Genomic DNA, 26,210 nt, shown 5'->3' on the forward strand with positions numbered 1-26,210 from the left:
TCATAACTCAACTTTAAAACACATCTTTTTTTTAAAGTACACATCAATGCAACTGAATGAGAAATACACATGAAGTGCTCCTGCGGCCACAGTGAAGTAGGATGCTGGTTGTGAGGAAAAACACATGCACTATTGTTAGAGTTGTGAACTGAACTAGCCACCATTTTCATCTGAAGGAAAAACATCGAACTATTCATACAGATTTGAGTACTCGGCAAACATTTTCTTGAAAATGAATGAAGCAATTGTGTCATTTCAAATAAAAACATTGAGAGTAAGTGTGCCAATGAAAAAATTTAAGTTTTTAGCAAAAATGAAAATTCTGGGAGATGTGTGTCTCTCATCACATAGAAGGACTCTCTCACCATGAGTCTCACTTCCCAGTGTGGAGGAGTGTTGACAACACTGACTCCATTTTTGGCTCTCCATCTTGTTCATGCCCATGCAAAGACCTCCCTCAGTGCCACATGTTCCAGGACCCATGGAGGTTAATGTATACCCTGACAGGGAGGTGAAAGGGCTTATTCTGATCTCAGCGCACAGAAGGCTCCACTTTCAATAACTGGTTGAGATGACTGGTGCACAAATGGTGTCACTTGAGATGACTGCCCTTTGAACTCACCTCCATGTGCCTCACTCTATAAAAGTTAGGGGTTAAGGTCCAGATTGGACAGAGATTACCTGCATCATACCTGGGTCATTTGTGTGCCCAATCCCCCCTTGTCAGGAAGTTACCCTGAATAAACTGTGTGAATAGTATGGGGTGGTTTGCTTCATTTTCGTCTCAAAGTGCCTCCTAAGTCTGGAGGATATTTTACTGTCCCTCCTCCACCTTCTAACACAATGCTAAAACCTTTTTCTAGTAATATTAAAAATAGATATTTTGATATTGTCTAGTGAAATGTATCAAAACTTAAGAACTACATAACTTGAATAAAAACTGATGTACAATGTTACAAATCATAAATGGATTAAAAAAATCAACTCAAAGTACAAAACAATAATTTTTTTTTTCTATTGACATATAAAGTATTATTTACTTCAGGGGTTCAGGTCTGTGATTCATCAGTCTTACACAATTCACAGCACTTACCATAGCACATACTCTCCCCAACAACCATCACCCAGGCACCCCATCCATTCCACTCCCACTCCCCTCCAACAACCGTCAGTTTGTTTCCTGAGATTAAAAGTCTCTTATAGCTTGTCTCCCTCTCTGATTTCATCTTGTTTAATTTTTCCCTCCCTTCTCCTATGGTCCTCTGTCTTGTTTCTCCAATTCCTCATATCAGGACGATCATATGATAATTGTCTTTCTCTGATTGACTTACTTCGCTTAGCATAAGACCTTCTAGTTCCATCTACGTCATTGCAAATGGCAAGATTTCAGGTTTTTTGATGGTTGCATAATCCATTGTATATATTTATATATATATATTTATATATATATATATATATATATATATATATATACTACTTCTTCTTTATCCATTTGTCTGTTGATGGACATCTAGGCTCCTTCCATAATTTGGCTATTGTGGACATTGCTGCTATAAACATTCGGGTGCACATGCCCCTTCGGATCCCTACACTTGTATCTTTAGGGTAAATACCTAGTCATGCAACTGCGGTCATAGAGCAGCTCTATTTTCTTCTTTTTGAGGAACCTCCATGCTGTTTTCCAGTGTGGCTGCACCAGCTTGCATTCCCACCAACAGTGTGGGAGGGTTCCCCTTTCTACACATTCTCACCAACACCTGACATTTTCTGACTTGTTAATTTTAGCCATTCTGACTGGTCTGAGGCAGTATCTCATTTCGGTTTTGATTTGTATTTCCCTGATGCCAAATGATGTTGTGGGCTTTTTCATGTGTCTTTGGCCATTTGGATGTCTTCTTTGCAGAAATGTCTATTCATGTCCTCTGCTCATTTCTTTTTTTTTTTTAATCTCCCTGAGGGCTAATGATGATGAGCATTTTTTCATGTGTCTGATAGCCATTTGTGTGTCTTTTTTTTCCAATTTATTTATTTTCAGAAAAACATTATTCATTATTTTTTCACCACACCCAGTGCTCCATGCAAGCCGTGCCCTCTATAATACCCACCACCTGGTACCACAACCTCCCACCCCCCCGCCACTTCAAACCCCTCAGACTGTTTTTCAGAGTCCATAGTCTCTCATGGTTCACCTCCCCTTCCAATTTACCCAAATTCCCTACACCTCTCTAACACCCCTTGTCCTCCATGCTATTTGTTATGCTCCACAAATAAGTGAAACCATATGATAATTGACTCTCTCTGCTTGACTGATTTCACTCAGCATAATCTCTTCCAGTCCCGTCCATGTTGCTACAAAAGTTGGGTATTCATCCTTTCTGATGGAGGCATAATACTCCATAGTGTATATGGACCACATCTTCCTTATCCATTCATCCTTTGAAGGGTATCTTGGTTCTTTCCATAGTTTGGCGACCGTGGCCATTGCTGCTATAAACATTGGGGTACAGATGGCCCTTTTTTTTCACGACATCTGTGTCTTTGGGGTAAATACCCAGGAGTGCAATTGCAGGGTCATAGGGAAGCTCTATTTTTAATTTCTTGAGGAATCTCCACACTGTTCTCCAAAGAGGCTGCACCAACTTGCATTCCCACCAACAGTGTAAGAGGGTTCCCCTTTCTCCACATCCTCTCCAACACATGTTGTTTCCTGTTTTGTTAATTATGGCCATTCTAACTGGTGTAAGGTGATATCTCAATGTGGTTTTAATTTGAATCTCCCTGAGGGCTAATGATGATGAGCATTTTTTCATGTGTCTGATAGCCATTTGTATGTCTTGATTGGAGAAGTGTCTGTTCATATCTTCTGCCCATTTTTTGATGTGTTTGTCTGTTTCGTGTGGGTTGAGTTTGAGGAGTTCATTATAGATCCTGGATATCAACCTTTTGTCTGTACTGTCATTTGCAAATATCTTCTCCCATTCCGTGGGTTGCCTCTTTGTTTTTTTGACTGTTTCCTTTGCTGTGCAGAAGCTTTTGATTTTGATGAAGTCCCAGAAGTTTATTTTCGCTTTTGTTTCCTTTGCCTTTGGAGACGTATCTTGAAAGAAGTTGCTGTGGCTGATATCAAAGAGATTACTGCCTATGTTCTCCTCTAAGATTCTGATGGATTCCTGTCTCACGTTGAGGTCTTTTATTCATTTTGAGTTGATCTTTGTGTATGGTGTAAGAGAATGGTCGAGTTTCATTCTTCTACATATAGCTGTCCAGTTTTCCCAGCACCATTTTTTTTTTTTAATAAAGATTTTATTTATTTATTTGACAGAGAGAAGTCACAAGTAGATGGAGAGGCAGGCAGAGAGAGAGAGAGAGGGAAGCAGGCTCCCCGCTGAGCAGAGAGCCCGATGCGGGACTTGATCCCAGGACCCCGAGATCATGACCTGAGCCGAAGGCAGCGGCTTAACCCACTGAGCCACCCAGGTGCCCCATTCCCAGCACCATTTATCGAAGAGACTTTTTTCCACTGTATATTTTTTCCTGTTTTGTCAAAGATTAATTGACCATAGAGTTGAGGGTCCATATCTGGGCTCTCTACTCTGTTCCACTGGTCTATGTGTCTGTTTTTATGCCAGTACCATGCTGTCTTGGTGATCACAGCTTTGTAGTAAAGCTTGAAATCAGGTAAGGTGATGCCGCCAGCTTTATTTTTGTTTTTCAACATTTCCTTAGCGATCCGGGGTCTCTTCTGATTCCATACAAATTTTAGGATTATTTGCTCCAGCTCTTTGAAGAATGCCGGTGGAATTTTGATCGGAATGGCATTAAAAGTATAGATTGCTCTAGGCAGTATAGACATTTTAACAATGTTTATTCTTCCGATCCAAGAGCATGGAATGGTCTTCCATCTATTTGTGTCTTCTTCAATTTCTTTCATGAGTGTTCTGTAGTTCCTCAAGTACAGATCCTTTACCTCTGCTCATTTCTTGATTGGATTATTTGTTCTTTGTGTGTTGAGTTTGATAACTTTTTTGTAGATTTTGGATACTAATCCTTTATCTGATATGTCATTTGCAAATACCGTCTTTCCATTCTGTCAGTTGTCTTTTGGTTTTATTGACTGTTTCCTTCGCTGTGCAAAAGCTTTTTATCTTGATGAACTCCCAATAGTTCATTTTTGCCCTTGCTTCCCTTGCCTTTGGTGAACAACAATAGATTTTTAATGTATCAAGGCATGAAAGTCATTGATGTGGTTTTAGCTGTGGGAATTATCACTTAATATATTCTCTTTTAGCTACACAAATTATCACTCAAGATTACCTTTATAACTAAGTTCAACTGCTTTTTTTTTCACTCTAATGATCATAATTTTTTATTAAATTTTTTTATTTTGAGATAATTGTAGATTCACATGCAGTTTTAAGAAATAGTAAGAGAGATCCCACCTATCCTTTACCCAGTTTCCCTCAAAGGTAACATCCTGCAAAACTATAGTACAATATAACAAGCATATATTAACATCAACAGTCAAAATACAAAACATTTTCATCACCACAAGGGTCCCTCATGTTGTCCTTTTACAGGCACACTCATCCAATGCCCTCCCATCCTAAAACCCTAGAAACCACCAATTGCATTTCTATAATTTCATTTCTATAATTACACCATACACAAATTGCATTTCTATAATCTTCCATTTCTATAATTTCATTACTTTAAGAATGTTATATAAGGAAACCATACAGTATGTAATCTTTTAAAACTGGCTTTTTCAGTGTAATTCTCTGAAGATTCATCCTTACTCCTGCATATATCAAGAATTCCTTCCTTTTTATTGCTGAGTGACAATTGCATTTTCAGTTTAAAGAAAGGTGGGGAGAGCACCTGGGTGGCTCAGTCAGTCAAGTATCTGCCTTTGGCTCAGATCATGATCTCAGGGTCCTGGGACTGAGCCTGTGTCCATTCAGCTCTACACTCAGTGAGGAGTATGCTTGTCCCTCCACTCCTCCCACTGCTCATGCTTGCTTTCTCTAAAAAAAATAAAATCTTAAATATATATATTATATATAATATAGGTATTTAATTTATATATTTAATATATAAATATATATATGTATTTTTTAATCTTGAGACTTTGTCATCAATGCACAGGTACTTCTAACTTTATTGTTTAGCTTCCAAATATTTGGAGATTTTATTTCTTATCTTTGTTATTGATCTCTAATTTGAGCCCATTACAGATATGTTCTATCTTAGTATATGTCCTATGGGAACTTGAAAAGAATATTTATTCTGCTTTTTGGGGGTAAAATGCTCTATAGTTTCAACTAGATTGGTTAATGGAATTTTGAGTTCTCCTATAACTTTGCTGATTTTCTAAGTGTTTTTATCAATTATTTAGAGAAGTGGTGACATCTCCAAAAGCAATTGGGGAATTGCTTATTTCTCATTCCAGTTTTTGCTTCACATAGTTTGTAGGTCTGTTCTTTGGTGCACAAACTTCTCAAGATTGCTATGCCTTCCTGGTTGGTTGACACTTTTATCATAATACAATGCCCCTCTGTCTCTGATAATTTTCTTTGCTTCAAAGTTTGCTTTATCTGATATTAATGATATTAATATTAACTAATAATCTGCATTTCTTTATGTTTGCGTGATATACTTATTTTATCTTTTTTAAAATTTTTAAAATTTTTTGATAAACATAAAATGTATTCTTATCCCCAGGGGTACAAGTCTATGAATCGCCAGGCTTACACATTTCACAGCACTCATCATAGCACATACCATCCCCAATGTCCATATCCCCACCACCCTCTCCCATCCCCCACTCCCCCCAGCAACCCTCAGTCTGTTTTTTGAGATTGAGTCTTTTAAGTTTTGTCTCCCTCCCAATCCCATCTTGTTTCATTTATTCTTTTCCTACCCCCCAAGCCCCCCACATTGCATTTCCACTTCCTCATATCAGGGAGATCATACGATAGTTGTCTTTCTCTGATTGATTTATTTCATTAAGCATAATACCCTCTAGTTCCATCCACATCGTCATAAATGGCAAGATTTCATTTCTTTTGATGGCTGCATAGTATTCCATTGTATATATATACCACCTCTTCTTTATCCATCCATCTGTTGATGGACATCTAGGTTCTTTCCATAGTTTGGCTATTGTGGACATTGCTGCCATAAACATTCGAATGCACGTGCTCCTTTGGAGCACCACGTTTGTATCTTTAGGATATATACCCAGTAGTGTAATCGCTGGGTCATGAGGTAGCTCTATTTTCAACTTTTTGAGGAACCTCCACACTGTTTTCCAGAGTGGTTGCATCAGCTTGCATTCCCACCAACAGTGTAGGAGGGTTCCCCTCTCTCCATATCCTTGCCAGTATCCGTCATTTCTTAACTTGTTAATTTTAGCCATTCTGACTGGTGTGAGGTGGTATCTCGTGATTTTGATTAGTATTTCCCTGATGCCAAGTGATGTGGAGCACTTTTTCATGTGCCTGTTGACCATCTGGATGTCTTCTTTGCAGAAATGTATGTTCATGTCCTGCCCATTTCTTGATTGGATTATTTGTTCTTTGGGTGTTGAGTTTGCTAAGCTCTTTATAGATTTTGGATACTAGCTCTTTATCTGATATGTCATTTGCAAATATCTTCTCCCATTCTGTCAGTTGTCTTTTGATTTTGTTAACTGTTTCCTTTGCTGCGCAAAAGCTTTGGATCTTGATGAAATCCCAATAGTTCATTTTTGCCCTTGCTTCCCTTGCCTTTGGCGATGTATGTAGGAAGAAGTTGCTGCAGCTGAGGTCAAAGAGGTTGCTGCCTGTGTTCTCCTCAAGGATTTCAATGGATTCCTTTCTCACATTGAGGTCCTTATCCATTTTGAGTCTATTTTCATGTGTGGTGTAAGGAAATGGTCCAATTACATTTTTCTGCATGTGGCTGTCCAATTTTCCCAGCATCATTTGTTGAAGAGACTGTCTTTTTTCCATTGGACATTCCTTCCTGCTTTGTCAAAGATTAGTTGACCATAGAGTTGAGGGTATATTTCTGGGCTCTCTATTCAGTTCCATTGATCTATGTGTCTATTTTTGTGCCAGTACCATACTGTCTTGATGATGACAGCTTTGTAATAGAGCTTGAAGTCCGGAATTGTGATGCCAACAACTTTGGCTTTCTTTTTCAATATTCCTTTGGCTATTCGAGGTCTTTTCTGGTTCCATATAAATTTTAGGATTATTTGTTCCATTTGTTTGAAAAAAATGGGAGGGATTTTGATAGGGATTGCATTAAATATGTAGATTGCTTTAGGTAGCATAGACATTTTCACAATATTTGTTCTTCCCATCCAGGAGCATGGAACATTTTTCCATTTCTTTGTGTCTTCCTCAATTTCTTTCATGAGTACTTTATAGTTTTCTGAGTATAGATTCTTTGCCTCTTTGGTTAGGTTTATTCCTAGGTATCTTATGGTTTTGGGTGCAATTGTAAATGGGATTGACTCCTTAATTTCTCTTTCTTCTGTCTTACTGTTAGTGAAAAGAAATGAAACTTATTTCTGTGCATTGACTTTATATCCTGACACTTTACTGAATTCCTATACAAGTTCTAGCAGTTTTGGAGTGGAGCCTTTTGGGTTTTCCACATATAGTATCATATCATCTGCAAAGAGTGATAGTTTGACTTCTTCTTTGCTGATTTGGATGCCTTTAATTTCTTTTTGTAGTCTGATTGCTGAGGCTAGGACTTCTAGTACTATGTTGAATAGCAGTGATGATAACGGACATCCCTGTCGTGTTCCTGACCTTAGCAGAAAAGCTTTCAGTTTTTCTCCATTGAGAATGATATTTGCAGTGGGTTTTTCATAGATGGCTTGGGTAATATTGAGGTATGTACCCTCTATCCCTACACTTTGAAGAGTTTTAATCAGGAAGTGATGCTTCACTTTGTCAAATGCTTTTCAGCATCTATCGAGAGTATCATATGGTTCTTGTTCTTTCTTTTATTAATGTATTATATCACATTGATTGATTTGTGGATGTTGGATCAACCTTGCAGCCCTGGAATAAATCCCACTTGGTCGTGGTGAATAATCCCTTTAATGTACTGTTGGATCCGACTGGCCAGTATTTTGGTGAGAATTTTTGCATCTGTGTTCATCAAGGATATTGGTCTGTAATTCTCTTTTTTGATGGGATCCTTGTCTGGTTTTGGGATGAAGGTGATGCTGGCCTCATAAAATGAGTTTGGAAGTGTTCCTTCCATTTCTAGTTTTTGGAACAGTTTCAGGAGAATAGGAATTAATTCTTCTTTAAATGTTTGGTAGAATTCCCCTGGGAAGCCGTCTGGCCCTGGACTTTTGTTTGTTTGGAGATTTTTTTTTTTTAAAGATTTTATTTATTTATTTGACAGAGAGAGATCACAAGCAGGCAGAGAGGCAGGCAGAGAGAGAGGAGGAAGCAGGCTCCCTGCTGAGCAGAGAGCCCGATGCGGGCCTCGATCCCAGGACCCTGAGATCATGACCTGAGCCGAAGGCAGCGGCCTAACCCACTGAGCCACCCAGGCGCCCCTGTTTGGAGATTTTTGATGACTGTTTCAATCTCCTTACTGGTTATGGGTCTGTTCAGGTTTTCTATTTCTTCCTGGTTCAGTTGTGGGAGTTGATATGTCTCTAGGAATGCATCCATTTCTTCCAGATTGTCAAATTTGTTGGCATAGAGTTGCTCATAGTATGTTCTTATAATTGTTTGTATTTCTTTGGTGTTGGTTGTGATCTCTCCTCTTTCATTCATGATTTTATTTATTTGGGTCCTTTCTCTTTTCTTTTTGATAAATCTGGCCAGGGGGTTGTCAATCTTATTAATTCTTTTAAAGAACCAGCTCCTAGTTTCATTGATTTTTTTCTATTGGGTTTTTTTGTTTGTTTGTTTCTATTTCATTGATTTTTGCTCTGATCTTTATGATTTCTCTTCTCCTGCTGGGTTTAGGCTTTCTTTGTTGTTCTTTCTCCAGCTCCTTTAGGTGTAGGGTTAGGTTCTGTATTTGAGAACTTTCTTGTTTCTTGAGAAAGGCTTGAACTGCTATATATTTTCCTCTCAGGATTTCCTTTGTTGTGTCCCACAGATTTTGAACAGTTGTGTTTTCATTATCATTTGTTTCCACGGATTTTTTCAATTCTTCTTTAATTTCCTGGTTGACCCATTCATTTTTTAGAAGGATGCTGTTTAGTCTCCATGTATTTGTGTTCTTTCCAAATTTCCTCTTGAGATTGAGTTCTATCTCCAGAGCATTTTGGTCTGAAAATATGCAGAGAATGATCCCAATCGTTTGATACTGGTTGAAACCTGATTTATGACCCAGGATGTGGTCTATTCTGGAGAATGTTCCATGTGCATTAGAGAAGAATGTATATTCTGTTATTTTTGGGATGGAATGTCCTGAATATATCTGTGATGTCCATCTGGTCCAATGTTTCATTTAAGGCCTTTATTTCCTTGTTGACCTTTTGTTTAGATGATCTGTCCATTTCAGTGAGGGGAATGTTAAAGTCCCCTACTATTATTGTATTATTATCAATGTATTTCTTTGATTTTGTTATTAATTGGTTTATATAGTTGGCTGCTCCCATGTTAGGGGCATAGATATTTAAACTGTTAGATCTTCTTGTTGTACAGACCCTTTGAGTATGATACAGAGTCCTTCCTCATCTCTTATTATAGTCTTTGGCTTAAAATCGAATTGATCTGATGTAAGGATTGCCACCCCAGCTTTCTTCTGATGTCCATTAGCATGGTACATTGTTTTCCTCCCCCTCACTTTAAATCTGGAGGTGTCTTCGGGTCTAAAATGAGTTTCTTGTAGGCAGCATATTGATGGGTTTGGGTTTTTTATCCATTCTGATACCCTGTGTCTTTTGATTGGGGCATTGAGCCCATTAACATTCAGGGTAACTATTGAGAGATATGAATTTAGTGCCATTGTATTGCCTGTAAGGTGACTGTTACTATACATTGTCTCTGTTCCTTTCTAACTACTACTTTGAGGCTCTCTCTTTGCTTAGAGGACCCCTTTCAATATTTCCTGTGGAGCTGGTTTGGTGTTTGCAAATTCTTTCAGTTTTTGTTTGTCCTGGAAGCTTTTTATCTCTCCTTCTATTTTCAGTGATTGCCTAGCTGGACATAGTATTCTTGGCTGCATGTTTTTCTCGTTTAGAGCTCTGAATGTATCATGCCAGTTCATTCTGGCCTGCCAGGTCTCTGTGGATAAGTCTGCTGCCAATCTAATGTTTTTACCCTTGTATGTTACAGACTTCTTTTCCTGGGCTGCTTTCAGGATTTTCTCTTTGTCACTAAGACTTGTAAAATTCACTATCAGGTGACGGGGTGTGGACCTATTTTTATTGATTTTGTGGGGCATTCTTTGCATCTCCTGGATTTTGATGTTTGTTCCCTTTGACATATTAGGGATATTCTCTACAATAATTCTCTCCAATATACCTTCTGCTCCCCTCTCTCTGTCTTCTTCTTCTGGAATCCCAAATATTCTAATGTTTTGTCTTATGGTGTCACTTATCTGTCGAATTCTCCCCTCATGGTCCACTAGCTGTTTGTCCCTCTTTTGCTCAGCTTCTTTATTCTCTGTCATTTGGTCTTCTATGTCACTAATTCTTTCTTCTGCCTCATTTATCCTAGCAGTAAGAGCTTCCATTTTTGATTGCACCTCATTAATAGCTTTTTTTATTTCAACTTGGTTAGAGTTCAGTTATTTCTCCAAAAAGGACTTTTATCTCTTAGGAGAGGGTTTCTCTAGTATCTTCCATACCTTTTTTGAGCCCGGCTAGAACCTTGAGAATCGTGATTCTGAACTCTAGATCTGTCATATTACTAATGTCCATATTGATTAGGTCCCCAGCCTTCGGTACTGCCTCTTGTTCTTTTTTTTGTGGCGAGTTTTTCTGCCTTGTCATTTTGTCCAGATAAGATTTGCTTTCTCCTACTCCAGAATTCCACTGTTCTCCTTGGTGAGTGAAGTTGGTCTTGGCTGGATTTCTTGTTGATCTTCTGGGGGAGGGGCCTGATGTAGTGATTCACTTCTCCGCCAGTCCTACCTTTCAGAAAGTAATCAATTTCCTGTTTCTAGAATTGTTGCTCTTCTTCTCTTAGATTTCCCAATGGATTTGTAGGTGTTTGCAATGATTAGATAAGCTATCTAGCTGATCTCCTGCTACCTGATGTCATCTCAGCCTGTTACTTCTCTGCCATCCAGACTCCTCCCCCTACCTTTTTATTTTCAATCTCCTATGTCATTATATTTGAAGCCAGTTACTTGGGCCATGTTTTTTAATCTACTCTACAATCTCCATTGCTTAATTGGTGTACCTAGACAATTTACATTTATCTTGGGGATTTGCTCTGCCATTTCATTTTTTGTCTTGTTTGTTCTCGCTGGTATCTTTTGTTTCTTTGTTTTCATTTTCTTGCCTTCCTGTTATCTGGAATATTTTTAAATTCTACTTTTGTTTATCTATGGTGTTTTTCAGGGTGTCTCTTTGTATAGCTTTTTAATTTTGATCTAGGAATTATATTCTATAAAGATAATTTATCAAAGCCTACAAATGTCATCGTTTTACCAGTTCAAGTAATATGAAACCTCACTTCCCTTTATACCTTTCCTCATTTATAACTATTTTAAACATTTCCTCTATATACAGTTAATAACATGATAATTTCTTACTTCAACTGACAAACACAATTTAGAACATTCAAAAGGAGAAGGAAACTTTTGCTTTAATCTTATTTTTGTTTTACTTCTTTTTGTTCCTTCTAGATACTCCAAGATTCCTTTTATTATTTTCTTCCTATTTAGAGAACTTCCTCTGGTCATTCTTTTAAGTGAAATCTGCCAGCAACAAATTGTCCTGGTTTCCTTTTCCTCTGAAAGTGTCTTGAATCCCCTTCATTCCCAAAGGATATTTTCTCTAGATATAGGACTAATTTCTGGCCTCCCTAGTTTCTGATGAGAATGCACTGCTACTCAAATGTTTTTCTCCTATAGATAACATATAGTTTCTCTCTTGGTACTTTCAAGGTTTTTTTCTATCATTATTTCTCAGAAATTTGACTATTATATGGCTTACTACAAATTTATTTAGATTTTTTCTTCTTGGGGTTTGTTCAGCTTCCTAAATATGTCTTTTTCCAAATTTGGTAAATTTGGAAATTTTTTTTCTCCTACACATTTTCAGTCACCACCACCTCTTCTTTTTCTTCTCCTTACAGGAATGCAATAACACAAATGTTAGATCTTTTACTATATGCCCACAGGTCCTTAAGGGACCTGCCCCCACAAGTCTGTACATTTCAATCTATTTCTCTTTGTTGTTCAAACTGGATAAATTCTATTCGTCTATCTTCAAGTTCACTGATTCCTATCTCCTCCATTCTACTTTTGAACTGGTCTACTGAGCTTTTTATATCAGTTATTATATTTTTAATCCTAAAATGTTTGTGTTTCTTCCCAATATTTTTTATTTCTTTCCTAAGATTTTCTATTTCCTTTCTGTTTATTTTTGTTATTGAAGTATAACTGACATATAACATTATACTGGTTTCAATGCAATGATTTGATATTTTTATATGTTGCAAAATGATCACCATAATAAGACTAGTTAATATTAACTAGTTAATACTTATCACCATTACCTGTACCTCTGGGGCAAATAATACATGTTAATAAAATACAATGTTAATAAAAATAATTAAAAAAATAAAAAACAAACAAAATATTCATCACCATATATAGTTACAGAATTTCTTTTCTTGTGAAAAGAAACTTTTAAAATCCACTCTCTAAGCAACTTTCAAATACGCAATGCAGTATTGTTAACTATAGTCTCCATGCTGTGCATTACATCCCCAACATTTTTATAACCAGAAGTTTGTACCTTTGACTCCCTTCCCCATATCTCCCACCTTCCTGCCCCTCATTTCTGACAACCACCACTCTGTTCTCTGTATCTCTGAGCTTGGGTTTTTTTTGGGGGGGGGTGTTTTTAGATTCTGCATGTAAGTGAGATCACTTGTCTTTCTCTGTATTGCTTATTTCACTTAGCATAATGTCTTCAAGGTCCACCCATGTTGTAACAAATGGCAAGATTTCATCCTTTTCTTGTGGCTGAATATTTCTGTGTGTGTGTGTGTGCACATGTGTGTGTGCATGTATGTGCTGTCACATTTTCTTTATCCATTCATCCATCAATGGACATTTAAGATGTTTCCATATCTTGGTTATTGTAAATAATGTTGCAATGAACATGAGTGGGTTGCATATATCCCTTCAAGTTAGTGTTCTCATTTCCTTTGGGCAAATATCCAGAAGTGGGATTGTTGAATCATGTGGTAGTTCTATTTTTAACTTTTTTAAGGAAGCTGTTTTCCATAGTGGCTCTACCAATTTACATTCCCATCAAAAGAGCATGAGGATTCCCTATTCTCCACATCCTCATCAACACTTGTTATTTCTTATCTTTTTGATGATAGCCATTCTAACAGGTGTGAGATGAAATTTCCTTGTGCTTTCAATTGTATTTCCCTGACAATTACTGATGTTGAGCATCTTTTCATGTAACCTTTGGCCATCTGTATCTTTTCTGGAAAAGTTCTACTTAGATCTTCCCATTTTTTAATTGGATTGTTTTTTGTTTTTTGGTGTTTTTTTGTTTGTTTTTGCTACTGAGTTGCATAAGTTCTTTATGTATTTTAGATATTAACACCTTATCAGATATATGATTTGTAAATACTTTCTCCAACTCAGTAGGTTGCCTTTTCACTTTTTTAAAGATTTTATTTATTCATTTGAGACAGATAGAGAGGGAGAAGCATGAGTGGGACCCTGGGATCATGACCTGACCCTGGAATCATGACCTGAGTCAAAGGCAGACGCTTAACCAACTGTGTCACCCAGGCACCCCAGTTGCCTCTTCATTTTGTTGATAGTTCCCTTTGCTGTGCAGAAGCTTTTTGGTTCGACATACTTGTTCACTTTTGCTTCTGTTGCCTTTGCTTTTGGTGTTAAATCCAAAAAAATCATTGTCAAGACCAATGTCAAGGAACTTACCATCTGTTTTCTTCTAGAAGTTCTATGGTTTCAGGTTTTACACTCAAATCTTTAATCCACTTTGAGTTAATTTTTGGGATGGTGTAAGATAATGGTACAGTTGCATTTTTTTCCATGTCACTGTCCAGTTTCCTTAACACCATTTATTGAAGAGACTGTCCTTTCTCCACTGTATATTCTTCATTCCTCTATCATCAATTAACTGACAATGTATGCACGGGTTTATTCTTGGCTCTCTATTCTGTTCCATGGATCTATGTGGCGATTTTTATGGCAATAACATACTGTTTTGATTACTAGAAATTTATAATATAGTTTGAAATCAGGGAGCATGATACCTCTAGCTTTGTTCTCTTTCTCAAGACTGCTTTGGTTATTCAGTATCTTTTGTGGCTCCGTACATATATCAGGACTGTTTGTTCTACTCATGTGAAAAATGCCATTGACTCTTCATCTTATTTAATGCTTCTGTTTAGCTGATGCTCCACAAGGCATCTTCTGATACTATCACAGTGGGGAAGCGGAGCTGTGGTCATTACTACTACTTGAGGATAGAAGTCCAAGATCCCCATATGGTTGGCACTGACAATATGGAGGGTGAATCTCATTAATCCTCTGTTAAGATGAAATTCCCAGCTCCACATTCAACCTTTTTTGATTCCACCCTGGGAGGGATATAAGAGTACCTCATTACCTTCTGGCAAGAGTAAAGTTTCAATTTCCCATTAGGCTTTTGATGGTGGGGTGGGGCCAATTTTTTCTGTGGTATTTAGCTGGAATGGAGCAGTTACAGTCTAAAAATTTTTCTGTCTTGCTAGGCTGCCCTTTCCTGGCTCTTTGGCTAAACAGAGCAGGCTTTTGTTGGAGCTTTTCTTCCTTTGCTTATTTGTTTCCAGATTAATAGCTTTCTCAGCTTCAAGTCTAGTATATGTGTAGTAAAAAAGAAAACACAAGGAACTAACTCACTGCCCTGTCATTTCTTGGGTGTCAAAGTTTCTAGTTAATGTGTTTTGTTCTCCACTTTTCAAGAGTATTTTATGTTTGTAACATCCAGCATTTTTAGTTGTACTTAGCAGGCAGAAGAGGGAGCGATAAAAGTACTTTTTCTCCATTTTCCCTAGAAGTACAAGACTTGTACTTCTTGAAAGTACAACTTTCAAGAAACTATTACGTGTTAAGTTTTGGCATATTATCAAAAGAAAATATCCATAATTATATAAAAAATATATTAAATAATATTTTCCAACTACACAGCTGTGTGAGAACAGCTGTGTAGTTGGAAAATATTATTATTATATATTTCAACCAAAACAACTTACCACAAAATTGAATGCAGAAGCAGACATGAGAATTCAGCCATCTTCTACTAAGCCACATATTAAAGAGATTGCAAAACGTGTAAAATAACCCTAGTTTTCTCAATGTTAACATATGTTAACATATTATTTTGTTACTGTTATTTTTAGTAAATAAACACTTAGTGTCTTCTCAGTTTTAATTCCCAATATTTGTAAATGTCAATAGATATAACTCCTACGGGAGCACCTGGGTGGCTCTGTTGGTTGAGCATCTGCCTTTGGCTTAGGTCATGGTCCCAGGGGCCTGGGATCAAGACCACATGTCAGGCTCCCTGCTCAGTGCGGAGCCTGCTTCACCCTCTCCCTCTGCCCCTCCCCCCAACTCATGCACATGCTTTCTCTCCCTCTCTTAAATAGACAAACAAAATCTTGAAAAAAAAAAAAAAAAAGATACAACACACATTAATCATTGTTGAGATCCTCAGTGATTCTTAAGATTATAAAAAGGGTCCTGAAACAAAAAAGTTTGGGAACCATATGATAGAGAGAAGTAAGATTTAAAGGGTGTTCTTACTTCTTCTCCCAAGAGTTGTAGGTATGGTTTGGGAGCAAGTTGCCTAGTTCCTTGTGTCAGCTGAGGTAATACCACTGGTGGTAGTGGGAGGACTGGAACATAGTCTTGATTGTGATCCACAACAGGAATTCCTTGCAGTATTCTATAATATAATAAAAACAATAAATTTGTTTTTTAGATCACTGATGAGTCTCATTCCATATCTCTGCTGAAACAAACACATTAACATGTGATGTCTATACTAGGCAGAAATTGTGCAAAAGTCAGATGATCAGAAATAGGAAATGATTCAAAATAATTTATCTCTGGTTCTATATATATTTTAGCAGTAACCTTTAGGATGGTTTTATTTTATTGTAATAATAAATTCATACTGTGAAAGCCTAATTATAAAAGAAGTAAAAAGGTCTCCACTTTCTGATCACTAACCTGTTCCCACTCCAAGCCCACAGGAAATGGTGTCATGTTTTAGAGTGAGGTGAAGTGTCAGCTCAAGCAGAACTGCCTTCTCATGGTAAAGTTTTCTCTTCTTGAATCCTATCTTGCCAGGATGAAGCAAAACACTATAGCATTAAGTTTTCCCTTCTAGGCTACATATGTATATTAGGATATCTGTGAGATACAAAACTTATAAATAAAAGTCTTAATTAAGCTAAAGAGATAAGCTAAATGAAAATCTGAAGGCAAAATGTGTTACTTAGGACTGACTTACAAACTGCTTTAAAATAACATTAATTATGTATTAAATTTTGTATTAATTTGTGCTAATTTTTGCACTTGCTATAAAAGAACTATAAAATGAGTATAAAATGGGCCTGCACAGACTACGGCTGTATCAATTTCACATGGAAGTATTTAGAGCCAATGTTCCTTCCTTCTTTTGGATATACCATTAGATGAACAGACAATCACTTTATGAACCATCAAATGTGAAGACTAAAGTTTGCAAACCACCCAAGTAAGTATTATACTTAACTTAATAATATGCTGAAACCTCAAATCCTGTCATACCAGCTCTTAAAAAAACAGGCCCACCCAAAGTTAGGCTCATGGAGATAGGGTTTGCCAAAGTAGAGTCACAGAGAACAGCCTCCTATCTCAACTAGTCAAAATATTTAAATTCAAAGAGAAGATAAAGTTCAACTGCCATTATGGTGAGTATAGTAGACTGCCCCTCAACTCCCAAATTATCCTCCTTCTAATGTGCTTTCCTGAGCTACTGAGGTAAAACTCCCCTGCAGCCAGTGTCTTAGATGTGATTTAGGATCCTCTTATCAAATGCACTCACTTAACAATCTAGAGGACAGAACGTTCCCATGTTTTTATTGGCAAATAGTCATGGCAACATTGAGCTCTACTGTAGCAGCGTTTCAGTTAATAGTACTTTGTTTTTAGGTTGTTTTTCTTCTTTTGGTAGTGGGGAAGGGAGGTGGCAGTGAGCATATCAAACAGAAATACTGTGGTTCCAGAGTCAAAAGCTGTGACAATAGAGGCCACTGTATCCCTGAATCACAACTAAGGTGGTGTGTTGCCAGTACTGACTTCCAGATTTACTACCTTCCTGACTATGCTAGAAAGAGCAGCTCCCTTGGCAGCCAGTTAAGTGTGCTGTGTGAGTCATCTCTGGAAATCCTCCTACCTAAAGCCCATTTTCCCAATCTTTCCCCTGATTTTATAAGCATCAAATTCTCATTACTAACTCCTTTTTTGCTTAAAATAGCTGAAAGTATTTCTGTTTTCTGAAACTGAATCCTGACTGATATATACAGAAAAAAACAAAGAACAGGGCAATTAAAACCACATTGAGATATCACCTTACACCAGTTAGAATGGCCATAATTAACAAAACAGGAAACAACATGTGTTGGAGAGGATGTGGAGAAAGGGGAACCCTCTTACACTGTTGGTGGGAATGCAAGTTGGTGCAGCCTCTTTGGAGAACAGTGTGGAGATTCCTCAAGAAATTAAAAATAGAGCTTCCCTATGACCCTGCAATTGCACTCCTGGGTATTTACCCCAAAGACACAGATGTCATGAAAAGAAGGGCCATCTGTACCCCAATGTTTATAGCAGCAATGGCCACGGTCGCCAAACTATGTAAAGAACCAAGATGCCCTTCAACGGGTGAATGGATAAGGAAGATGTGGTCCATATACACTATGGAGTATTATGCCTCCATCAGAAAGGATGAATACCCAACTTTTGTAGCAACATGGACGGGACTGGAAGAGATTATGCTGAATGAAATAAGTCAAGCAGAGTCAATTATCATATGGTTTCACTTATTTGTGGAGCATAACAAATAGCATGGAGGACAAGGGGCGTTAGAGAGGAGAAGGGAATTTGGGTAAACTGGAAGGGGAGGTGAACCATGAGAGACTATGGACTCTGAAAAACAATCTGAGGGGTTTGAAGTGGCGGGGGTGGGGGTGGGAGGTTGGGGTACCTGGTGGTGGGTATTATAGAGGGCACAGTTTGCATGGAGCACTGGGTGTGGTGAAAAAATAATGAATAATGTTTTTCTGAAAATAAATAAATTTAAAAAGAACAGGGCAAAGTTGCACTATTGGCTGCAACAGTGAGCCGAGAGAAAACAGACATCAAGATCAGTAAAGTACTTCCAAGATCAGGAAGGAGAGGTGTGACTTTAAGAAGCCATCTTGAGACACTGCCGTGTTTTTATCAAGCTCTATACCAAAAACAAGGCAGTAAGAGTCATTCCCATCTTATTGTCTTGTCACATTCCAAATGTGCACTAAAGAAATAGGCCTAGTGGTTGACAGGAAGAGAAGTGAAAGAAGTTATTGGACATCTTAGAGTGCATAGCTCCGGCAGACATGTATGGAGGACCCTACTGAAAGCCTACGCAAGATTAGCCACTGTTTAGGTATGACAAAGATGAATCATTTACTTAGAAATTTTTCTCCAGACTTTCCCTACTTCCTCCTTTATTTCCAGAGAGAAGAACTTAATTCTTTCTAGAGTTCTCCCCCTTTGGAAAACACCATTTCAGGCTAAAAATCTCTTCATAACCAACCTTTCCCTCAAGTCCAACAGTAATCACTCATTCTGCTCCTTCTCCTTCCATGATGTCTATCCTGCCCATCGCATTTTCTCTCATCTGAGTCCTATGATATCATCTTCACTGGCCCCTTACCTTAGACTCTCCCTCCTCCAATCCATGCTCTATCCCCTGCCAGAGTTGCCATCTGTCACCCCCTTTCCAAATACTTTAATGACTATACACACTGTATAAACTCAAGCTCCTGAGCCCCACATTCAGGCCTCCACAGTCTGAGCACCATCTACTTGCCAATCCCACTTTCCTTCCCTAACTCCTGACTGAACCTACATTCACTATGTGAAAGGTGCTTAAGGTGCCCAGATTACTAAGGAGCTGCAGGGAAGACAGGAGAACCAAATGACAGTAACAGTGTGGCTATAAAAATCATGAAAAGGCAGCCTTCAGATTGCAACTCCCTCATCACACCTTTATAAATTTCCCCCTACCCAGTCAAAATTCACCTTTCCTTCCCTAGTTTTCCTGCTGCATTTGATCTGATCTTTCATTGTAGGATATGCTACTTCTTTTTTTAAAAGATTTTATTTATTTACTTGGCAGACAGAGATCACAAGCAGGCAGAGAAACAGGCAGAGAGAGAGGGGGAAGCAGGCTCCCTGCTGAGCGGAAAGCCTGATGCAGGGCTCAATCCCAGGACCCTGGGATCATTACCTGAGCAGAAAGCAGAGGTTTTAACCCACTGAGCCACCCAGGTGCCCCGGATATGCTATTTTAGATTCCGTGTATCTTTTTCACAGTAAACATAGACTGGTCTGAAGAGAAAAGTGATTCTTACTCATTTTCTTTCTTCTGTGGATGTAAATGCAGTAGATATTGAATAAGTATTGTATTTCGGCTCATCAAGAAAAGTGTCACAACCAAAGCCAGTCCTACACTCTGTCCTGGGGAACTGAGAATCACAGGTAGAACAATGGTTCTCAAAGTGTGTTCCCAAACCAGTTCATTAACATCACATAAGAACTTGCTAGAAAATGCAAATTCTTGACCCCCATCATACTTAATGAATCAGAATCTCCCGGTAGACCGGGTCATCTCTATTTTAAGCAGCCCTGCAGAGGATTTTGATGTACAGTGAAGTTTGAAAAGCACTGATGTACTGCAATCTTTCCTAAAACTGCCTGATCATAAGAATATTGTGGGATTTTGTCAAATCTATACCTTTGCAGATTCCTCCTCTAGAGATTCTAATTCAGTGGGAATAGAGCTGAGGAATTGATACACTTACCATAGACTCTAGATGGTACTTTTCCAGGGGGAAGCTTAAAATTCATTGATACAGTGAGAAGAGCTAGCTTTTGGAATGAGGCTAGAAACCAGGATTTTAGCCCCACTTTGGCCTCTTGCTGTTCTGTGTGGAATAGGTCACTTTTGCTTCCAAGGTCTGTTTCTTCATCTATCTATAGCAACAGTGATCAGGTCTTTCAGGTCTTCTAATGCTTAGAAATAATACACATGAGAGTTTGCACATAGTGTACGCTCAGGAAGTGGTAACTATTACAATTATTATTGCTTTTATTGAGGGTATCGAATGAAGAAAACATGCCCACCTCTCTCAGAGTGAGTTAAACCTCTTTCCTTGTCTCTCATGGACCAGGGATATAAAGTGTGTTTTTTGTTGTAGATTGTTATCAAAGAAGCTTGGAAAACGTTTGCTCTAAGCTGGGAGTACTATTTTAAATCTCTGCATACATCCTCTATGAATTATATAAAAGTGAACATGACCTCCATCCAATGAAGCATACAGAAAGGTTCTCCCTGCAATACCCTTCTCCCCTCCTTGGTACTACCCTAATAGAGAAGGCCTACCACATCTTTGCTATCCCTTCCTTAGTGAATTTATCTTGCTTCTTGGGGGACAAAACCTGGAAGAGGTTTCACAGGATAAAGCTCACAGTTGCTTTTATACAACTCAAAGAAGACATATATGGGGATATTTTAAGAGTGCTCATGTATAAAAGTTTTGCCACAATAATACTTATATGCAATAGAGTATTCTATTCAACACAACAGTTTTTTCAAGTGCTTGTAGCAAGCCACTAAATTGATTTCACAGCCCCTTATTCAGTCACAATCTACAATTTAGGATATAATAACTTACAAAGAATATTGCTTGAGAAGCAAATCCTAGATCTAGAAAAGACTTTTAAGAGTTTGTCTTCTTGAAGATTACAGACAATTTTCTTTAGTCTTCAAAATTTGTAGTAGAGGTAATGAACACTGAAACTTTTTTAAAAATTCAGGGAATGTAAGCTTAATAAAATAATAAATCTAAAGAAGAATAAGAGTATAACTATATAGATTTTCACTTTTTTACAAAATATGATTAGGGAAGTGGGGGATTTTATTTTTAATCAGTTTAACTTCATTGTTACATGCAAACAGTGACATCTGGTGGAATGACATTGCTTTGCTTTAAAAAAAAATTCAGCTTTCACATACTGAGTTATGAGATCAGATAAATGTCCAAATAATTCCTGTTTTAATACTTCCATATAAAATAAAAAATACACTAATCTAATATACCATCAAACATTGATAGTGCAAAATAAAATGACTTCTATAATCTCAATCTGTATTTTTTAAATATGCTTAAGCCTTACTTAGGTATAAGGGTTATTTATTAAAAATGGATATAATAGAAGTCTAATTGAAGTTACTGTTGATTCTACTTCTAACTCTGCTACCAGCCATGATTTGGAGTGTGAAATTTACCCTGTTTCCTCATCCATAAATATGAGAAAGTTAGACTAGGAGAAGGGTATGATCTCTTACGGCTCTAAAACATGTGCTTCTGTGACATATCCCCAGCTAGACTTCAGACAGGAATTAAGTCTTATGTGCTTTGTATATCTTGGGTCATTGCCTGGATTACACAGCAAGGAACAAGGCCAAGTAAGGGATGGGGGTGGGGCCAGGATTAGACTTAACCATTGAGGAATGGAAGACAATGCAGGAAATGAGGCATAGTGAGGGAAAGTCAGGTCCAGATACCCACATTGTAAGGAAATATAGACCAGAAGATAGAAAACAATATTCCAAACGTAGTATGACAGACCACAGGTGTAGTGCACTAGAATTGGCATCAGAAAGTTCTGGCTTGGGACCATGGCACGTTCTAGTGGAGGCGGGGTGGGGGGGTGGTCAACTGGAAATGGGGAAAACAAAGCCAGACAGTATTCAGTGAAAGCTTTCAGCAATTAAGTAATTAATATCAGGAAAGTCTCCCACAGTTAGCAGGGCCCCTGCTCTGGCCTAGTACTCAGAAATAGAATTTCATTTGTTAAGAAGGAACAAGCAATGTAAGGACCTCCACCCTAATATAAGCAGAAGCCCTGCTTCCAATGTTGGGTCACAATGAATCAACTATAGAACACCAGGGTTAAATAAAATATGCATATCTAACTAGATCTTCTCAGATTCTTTCTGGCTTATATCAAGATTGGTTCTGAAAACAAGATAACAAGTATTCAAAATGAAGCATGAAAAAAAAATGAGAGGGTCTTCACAAATTCACAAAACAGTGGGATAAAATAGAAACCACATTTAGAATAGGGGAGCTCTAGTTCTGAATCTTAGCTTTTTTTACCAGCCCTATATACATGGGGTAGTCACCGAATCTCTGAATTGCATTTTCTTCATTTGGGAAATGGAAAGGCTTTTTCCATTTATATGCAGATATTGTTAATACTAAATTATATAGGGGTGCCTGGGTGGCTCAGTTGGTTAAGCATCCAATTCTTGATTTCAGCTCAGGTCATGATCTCAAGGTCCTGGGATGGAGCCCCATGTCAGGCTCTGTACTCAGTGGGAAATCTGCTTGAGGATTCTGTTTCTCTTTCCTTCTGCCTTTTCCACTATTCACTTTCTCTATTTCTCTCAAATAAATAAATCTTTTTAAAAATATTAAATTATATAACAAATCCATCTCAACACATTTCCTATTAAATAATCTTATTTTAATATTCAAATACCACTACAATATTTAGAAGACTCAGATAAAATCTTTGAAATGTCAGCATACTTTATATAGTTCATTTGTAAACCATTAAGTAGTAGAGATAATAAGTCAAAATAATTACTCATGTGTCTATATTTCAGTTTTAAAACAAGAATCCTCAAAGGAACATAAACTGCAAAAACAGCATCTTCAATATCATTTTTGTAAAATGTATGTATATATAATATATGTACATGCACAGAAAAAAAATCCTGGAATAATCTTCACCATATAGAAAAGCCAATGGAAAAGGCCAGCTTCTAGTATAATAGTTGACAATCACAGAAGAAATATGTAGAGGCAAAATTCTCAGAACCTGGTCCATCCAACCCCAAACACCTTTCAGGATTCTGAATGATTGCATTAATTATATAAAAATGCATCTTCTGGTGCACCTACTTAAGATCTAAACATAGTATTCTAATGCCTCCAAGATGAGTAATCAAGAAATGCCAGGTAAATCTATCTGATATTAACTTTGGGCAACTAGAAATGACCTATCTTCATTCAAGGTGAATACACACAAAAATCAAACATAAATTCTATGAAGACAGTCTGAAGTGTATAAAAAAGAAATATACCATCCAAAAGTTATATGAAGAACATTCTTTTGAAAAAAATTTATTATAGAACTCAAAAAGTATTTTTTTAAGATTTATTATTTGAGAGAGGAAGAGCATGTGAGCAGGGGAGGGGGAAAGAAACAGACACCCCACCGAGGTGGGGGAGGCCTGACTTGGGGCTCAACCCCACCACACAGAGATCACAACCGAAGCCAAAATCAAGAATCACTGTTCAACCAGGTGTGCTCTCTCTCTCTCACTCACTATATCTCTTTGTCTCAAATAAGTAGGTAAAATCTTTAATACAAAAATAAATAAAATGGTAGTTAGAAGAAATTTTTAAAATTTATACCACAGAAAATGAAACAATTGATTTGGAACAAAGGTTTGAGACATGAATGTAAGCAAAATAATGATAAATGTAGAGGATAGATAATAAAGGTCCAACATATAGCTAATTGATATACCTGAAGAAAGTCATTAGATAAATAGAATGCAAATACTACTGAAAATAAAATAGAAAAAGTCCTAAACTGAAGAAGCCTGGAATCATATATTTAAGAATGTAAACAGTACTATCTCTGGATGGTAGTAAATTAAGGCGTTTTTGTGTATCAGGAAAAATTAATTAAAAAGCAATCCACTCCCAAACATGTGCTAGTGACATTATTTAAGGCAAAATTTAAAGTCCTAGAAGCATCTAGGAGGAGTGGTGAGGAAATAGATTACGTGCAAATAAAATAAAAACAGGCTGGCTTCAGATTTCTATCTCATAATGGTAGATATCAGATAATGATACAAACAAAAAAACACATGTACGGGCGCCTGGGTGGCTCAGTGGGTTAAGCCGCTGCCTTCGGCTCAGGTCATGATCTCAGGGTCCTGGGATCGAGTCCCGCATCGGGCTCTCTGCTCAGCAGGGAGCCTGCTTCCTCCTCTCTCTCTCTGCCTGCCGCTCTGCCTACTTGTGATCTCTCTCTGTCAAATAAATAAATAAAATCTTTAAAAAAAAAAACAAAACACATGTACAAATATTGGCTAACATGATAGATTGTAAGAAAGAGCAAGAAAAGAATATAAAGTAAGATGACAAGAATAATATCAAATATATCTAAAATAACAATTATTAAATGAATAAGGGGTGATCCAACCCATTATAAGAAAAATTTTGATTGGCTTAAAAAATATTCTAGTCTAAGCAATCTACAAGGGACACAACTAAACAAAGGTTAAAAATCTAAGGGCAAACATATACCATATAAAGCACACAAAAAATACAAACGTATTATTTTTAACGGAATTAGTGTACAATCTATAATGAAAACAAAAGAACCACAGTTAACGGTTTCTTCCTTCCACACACACAAAAATTTGTATACAAATCTGTTTATATATTTAGTTATATATAAACAAATCTGTTTATATATTTTTATATAAAATCTGTTTATATATTTAGTTCTACCTCCTTTATATTTAGTTCTACTTCCTATATATTTAGTTCTATCTCCTTTCAGAATACAGAGCACTACCTTATTCTTAAAGTTTGCAATGCATCCCATCATTGAATGTGTCATAAAAAAATCTTCCATTGATAAAACACCCAAGTAGTTTCCAGTTTTTAATTATTGTAACAAAAATGAACATCCTTTTGCATGTATCTTAGTAAATGACAGCATCAGCATATAGATGGTATTTACAGCCATGATCACACCTTGGAAGTTAGGGGAGAAAAGGGATCCCAGTATATTTGAGTAGTCCAGTGTTTTGAAGTCAAGAGATGAGGAGACACCAGCAAGAAAGACTTGAGAAGACATAGTCAGGAAGACAGAAAGAGAACCATAAAAGAGTACAGTTCCAACCATCAAGAGATTAAAATGTTTTAAGGCAAAGTTAATGCAACTGCGCAAAATGCTACTAAAAAGTCAAGTTGAGGACTGTGTATCTTACAGCAAATCTGATGATGTCATTCTTCCTCAAAAAAACTCTATCAATGCCTTCCCATACACTGTGAATAAGAATTTTTCCCCCAAGGCTCCATACACATGCCCTCACACACACATACAGGGTATCTGTGAAATCTTACATGATCTTATTCATGTCTCCCCTCAGCCTCCATTGCACCACTGCTCCCATTCTCCAATGTTAGACTTCTTTCCAGTTCTTACAAGAGCTCCAACTGTCCACAGCAGGGACTCTCAAACTTCAATATGCATTTGGGACGCCTGGGTGGCTCAGTGGGTAAAGCCTCTGCCTTCAGCTCAGGTCATGATCTCGGGGTCCTGGGATCGAGTCCCGCATCGGGCTCTCTGCACAGCAGGGAGCCTGCTTCCCCCCACCACTCTGCCTGTCTCTCTGCCTACTTGTGATCTATTTCTCTCTCTCTCTCTCTCTGTTAAATAAATAAAATCTAAAAAACAAAACAAAGCTTCAATATGGATTCAAATCATCTGCATTTCTAACAAGTTCCCAAGTGATGTTGATTCACTCTTCAGGTTGCAATATAAGTAACATTTCCTCAAACCTCTGGAGATAATCAGGAAATCTTCCAAGTTTCCACAGCACCCTGCATATCTGCATATTA

At 37.4% G+C, this 26,210-nt stretch overlaps 1 protein-coding gene across 1 annotated transcript in view; it reads right to left on the reverse strand.

Moving 5' to 3' along the window:
* Positions 1-26,210, reverse strand: part of TTC6 (tetratricopeptide repeat domain 6) — a 143,641-nt gene that overhangs the window by 90,048 nt on the left and 27,383 nt on the right. Inside the window, exon 5 of the mRNA XM_044231166.1 lies at positions 15,988-16,129. Within this exon, the coding sequence (XP_044087101.1) occupies positions 15,988-16,129 (142 nt within the window). The remainder of the gene's footprint in view (positions 1-15,987; positions 16,130-26,210) is intronic.

The sequence above is a fragment of the Neovison vison genome, chromosome 13 (genome assembly GCF_020171115.1).
Source record: "Neovison vison isolate M4711 chromosome 13, ASM_NN_V1, whole genome shotgun sequence".
Classification (NCBI taxonomy): domain Eukaryota; kingdom Metazoa; phylum Chordata; class Mammalia; order Carnivora; family Mustelidae; genus Neogale; species Neogale vison.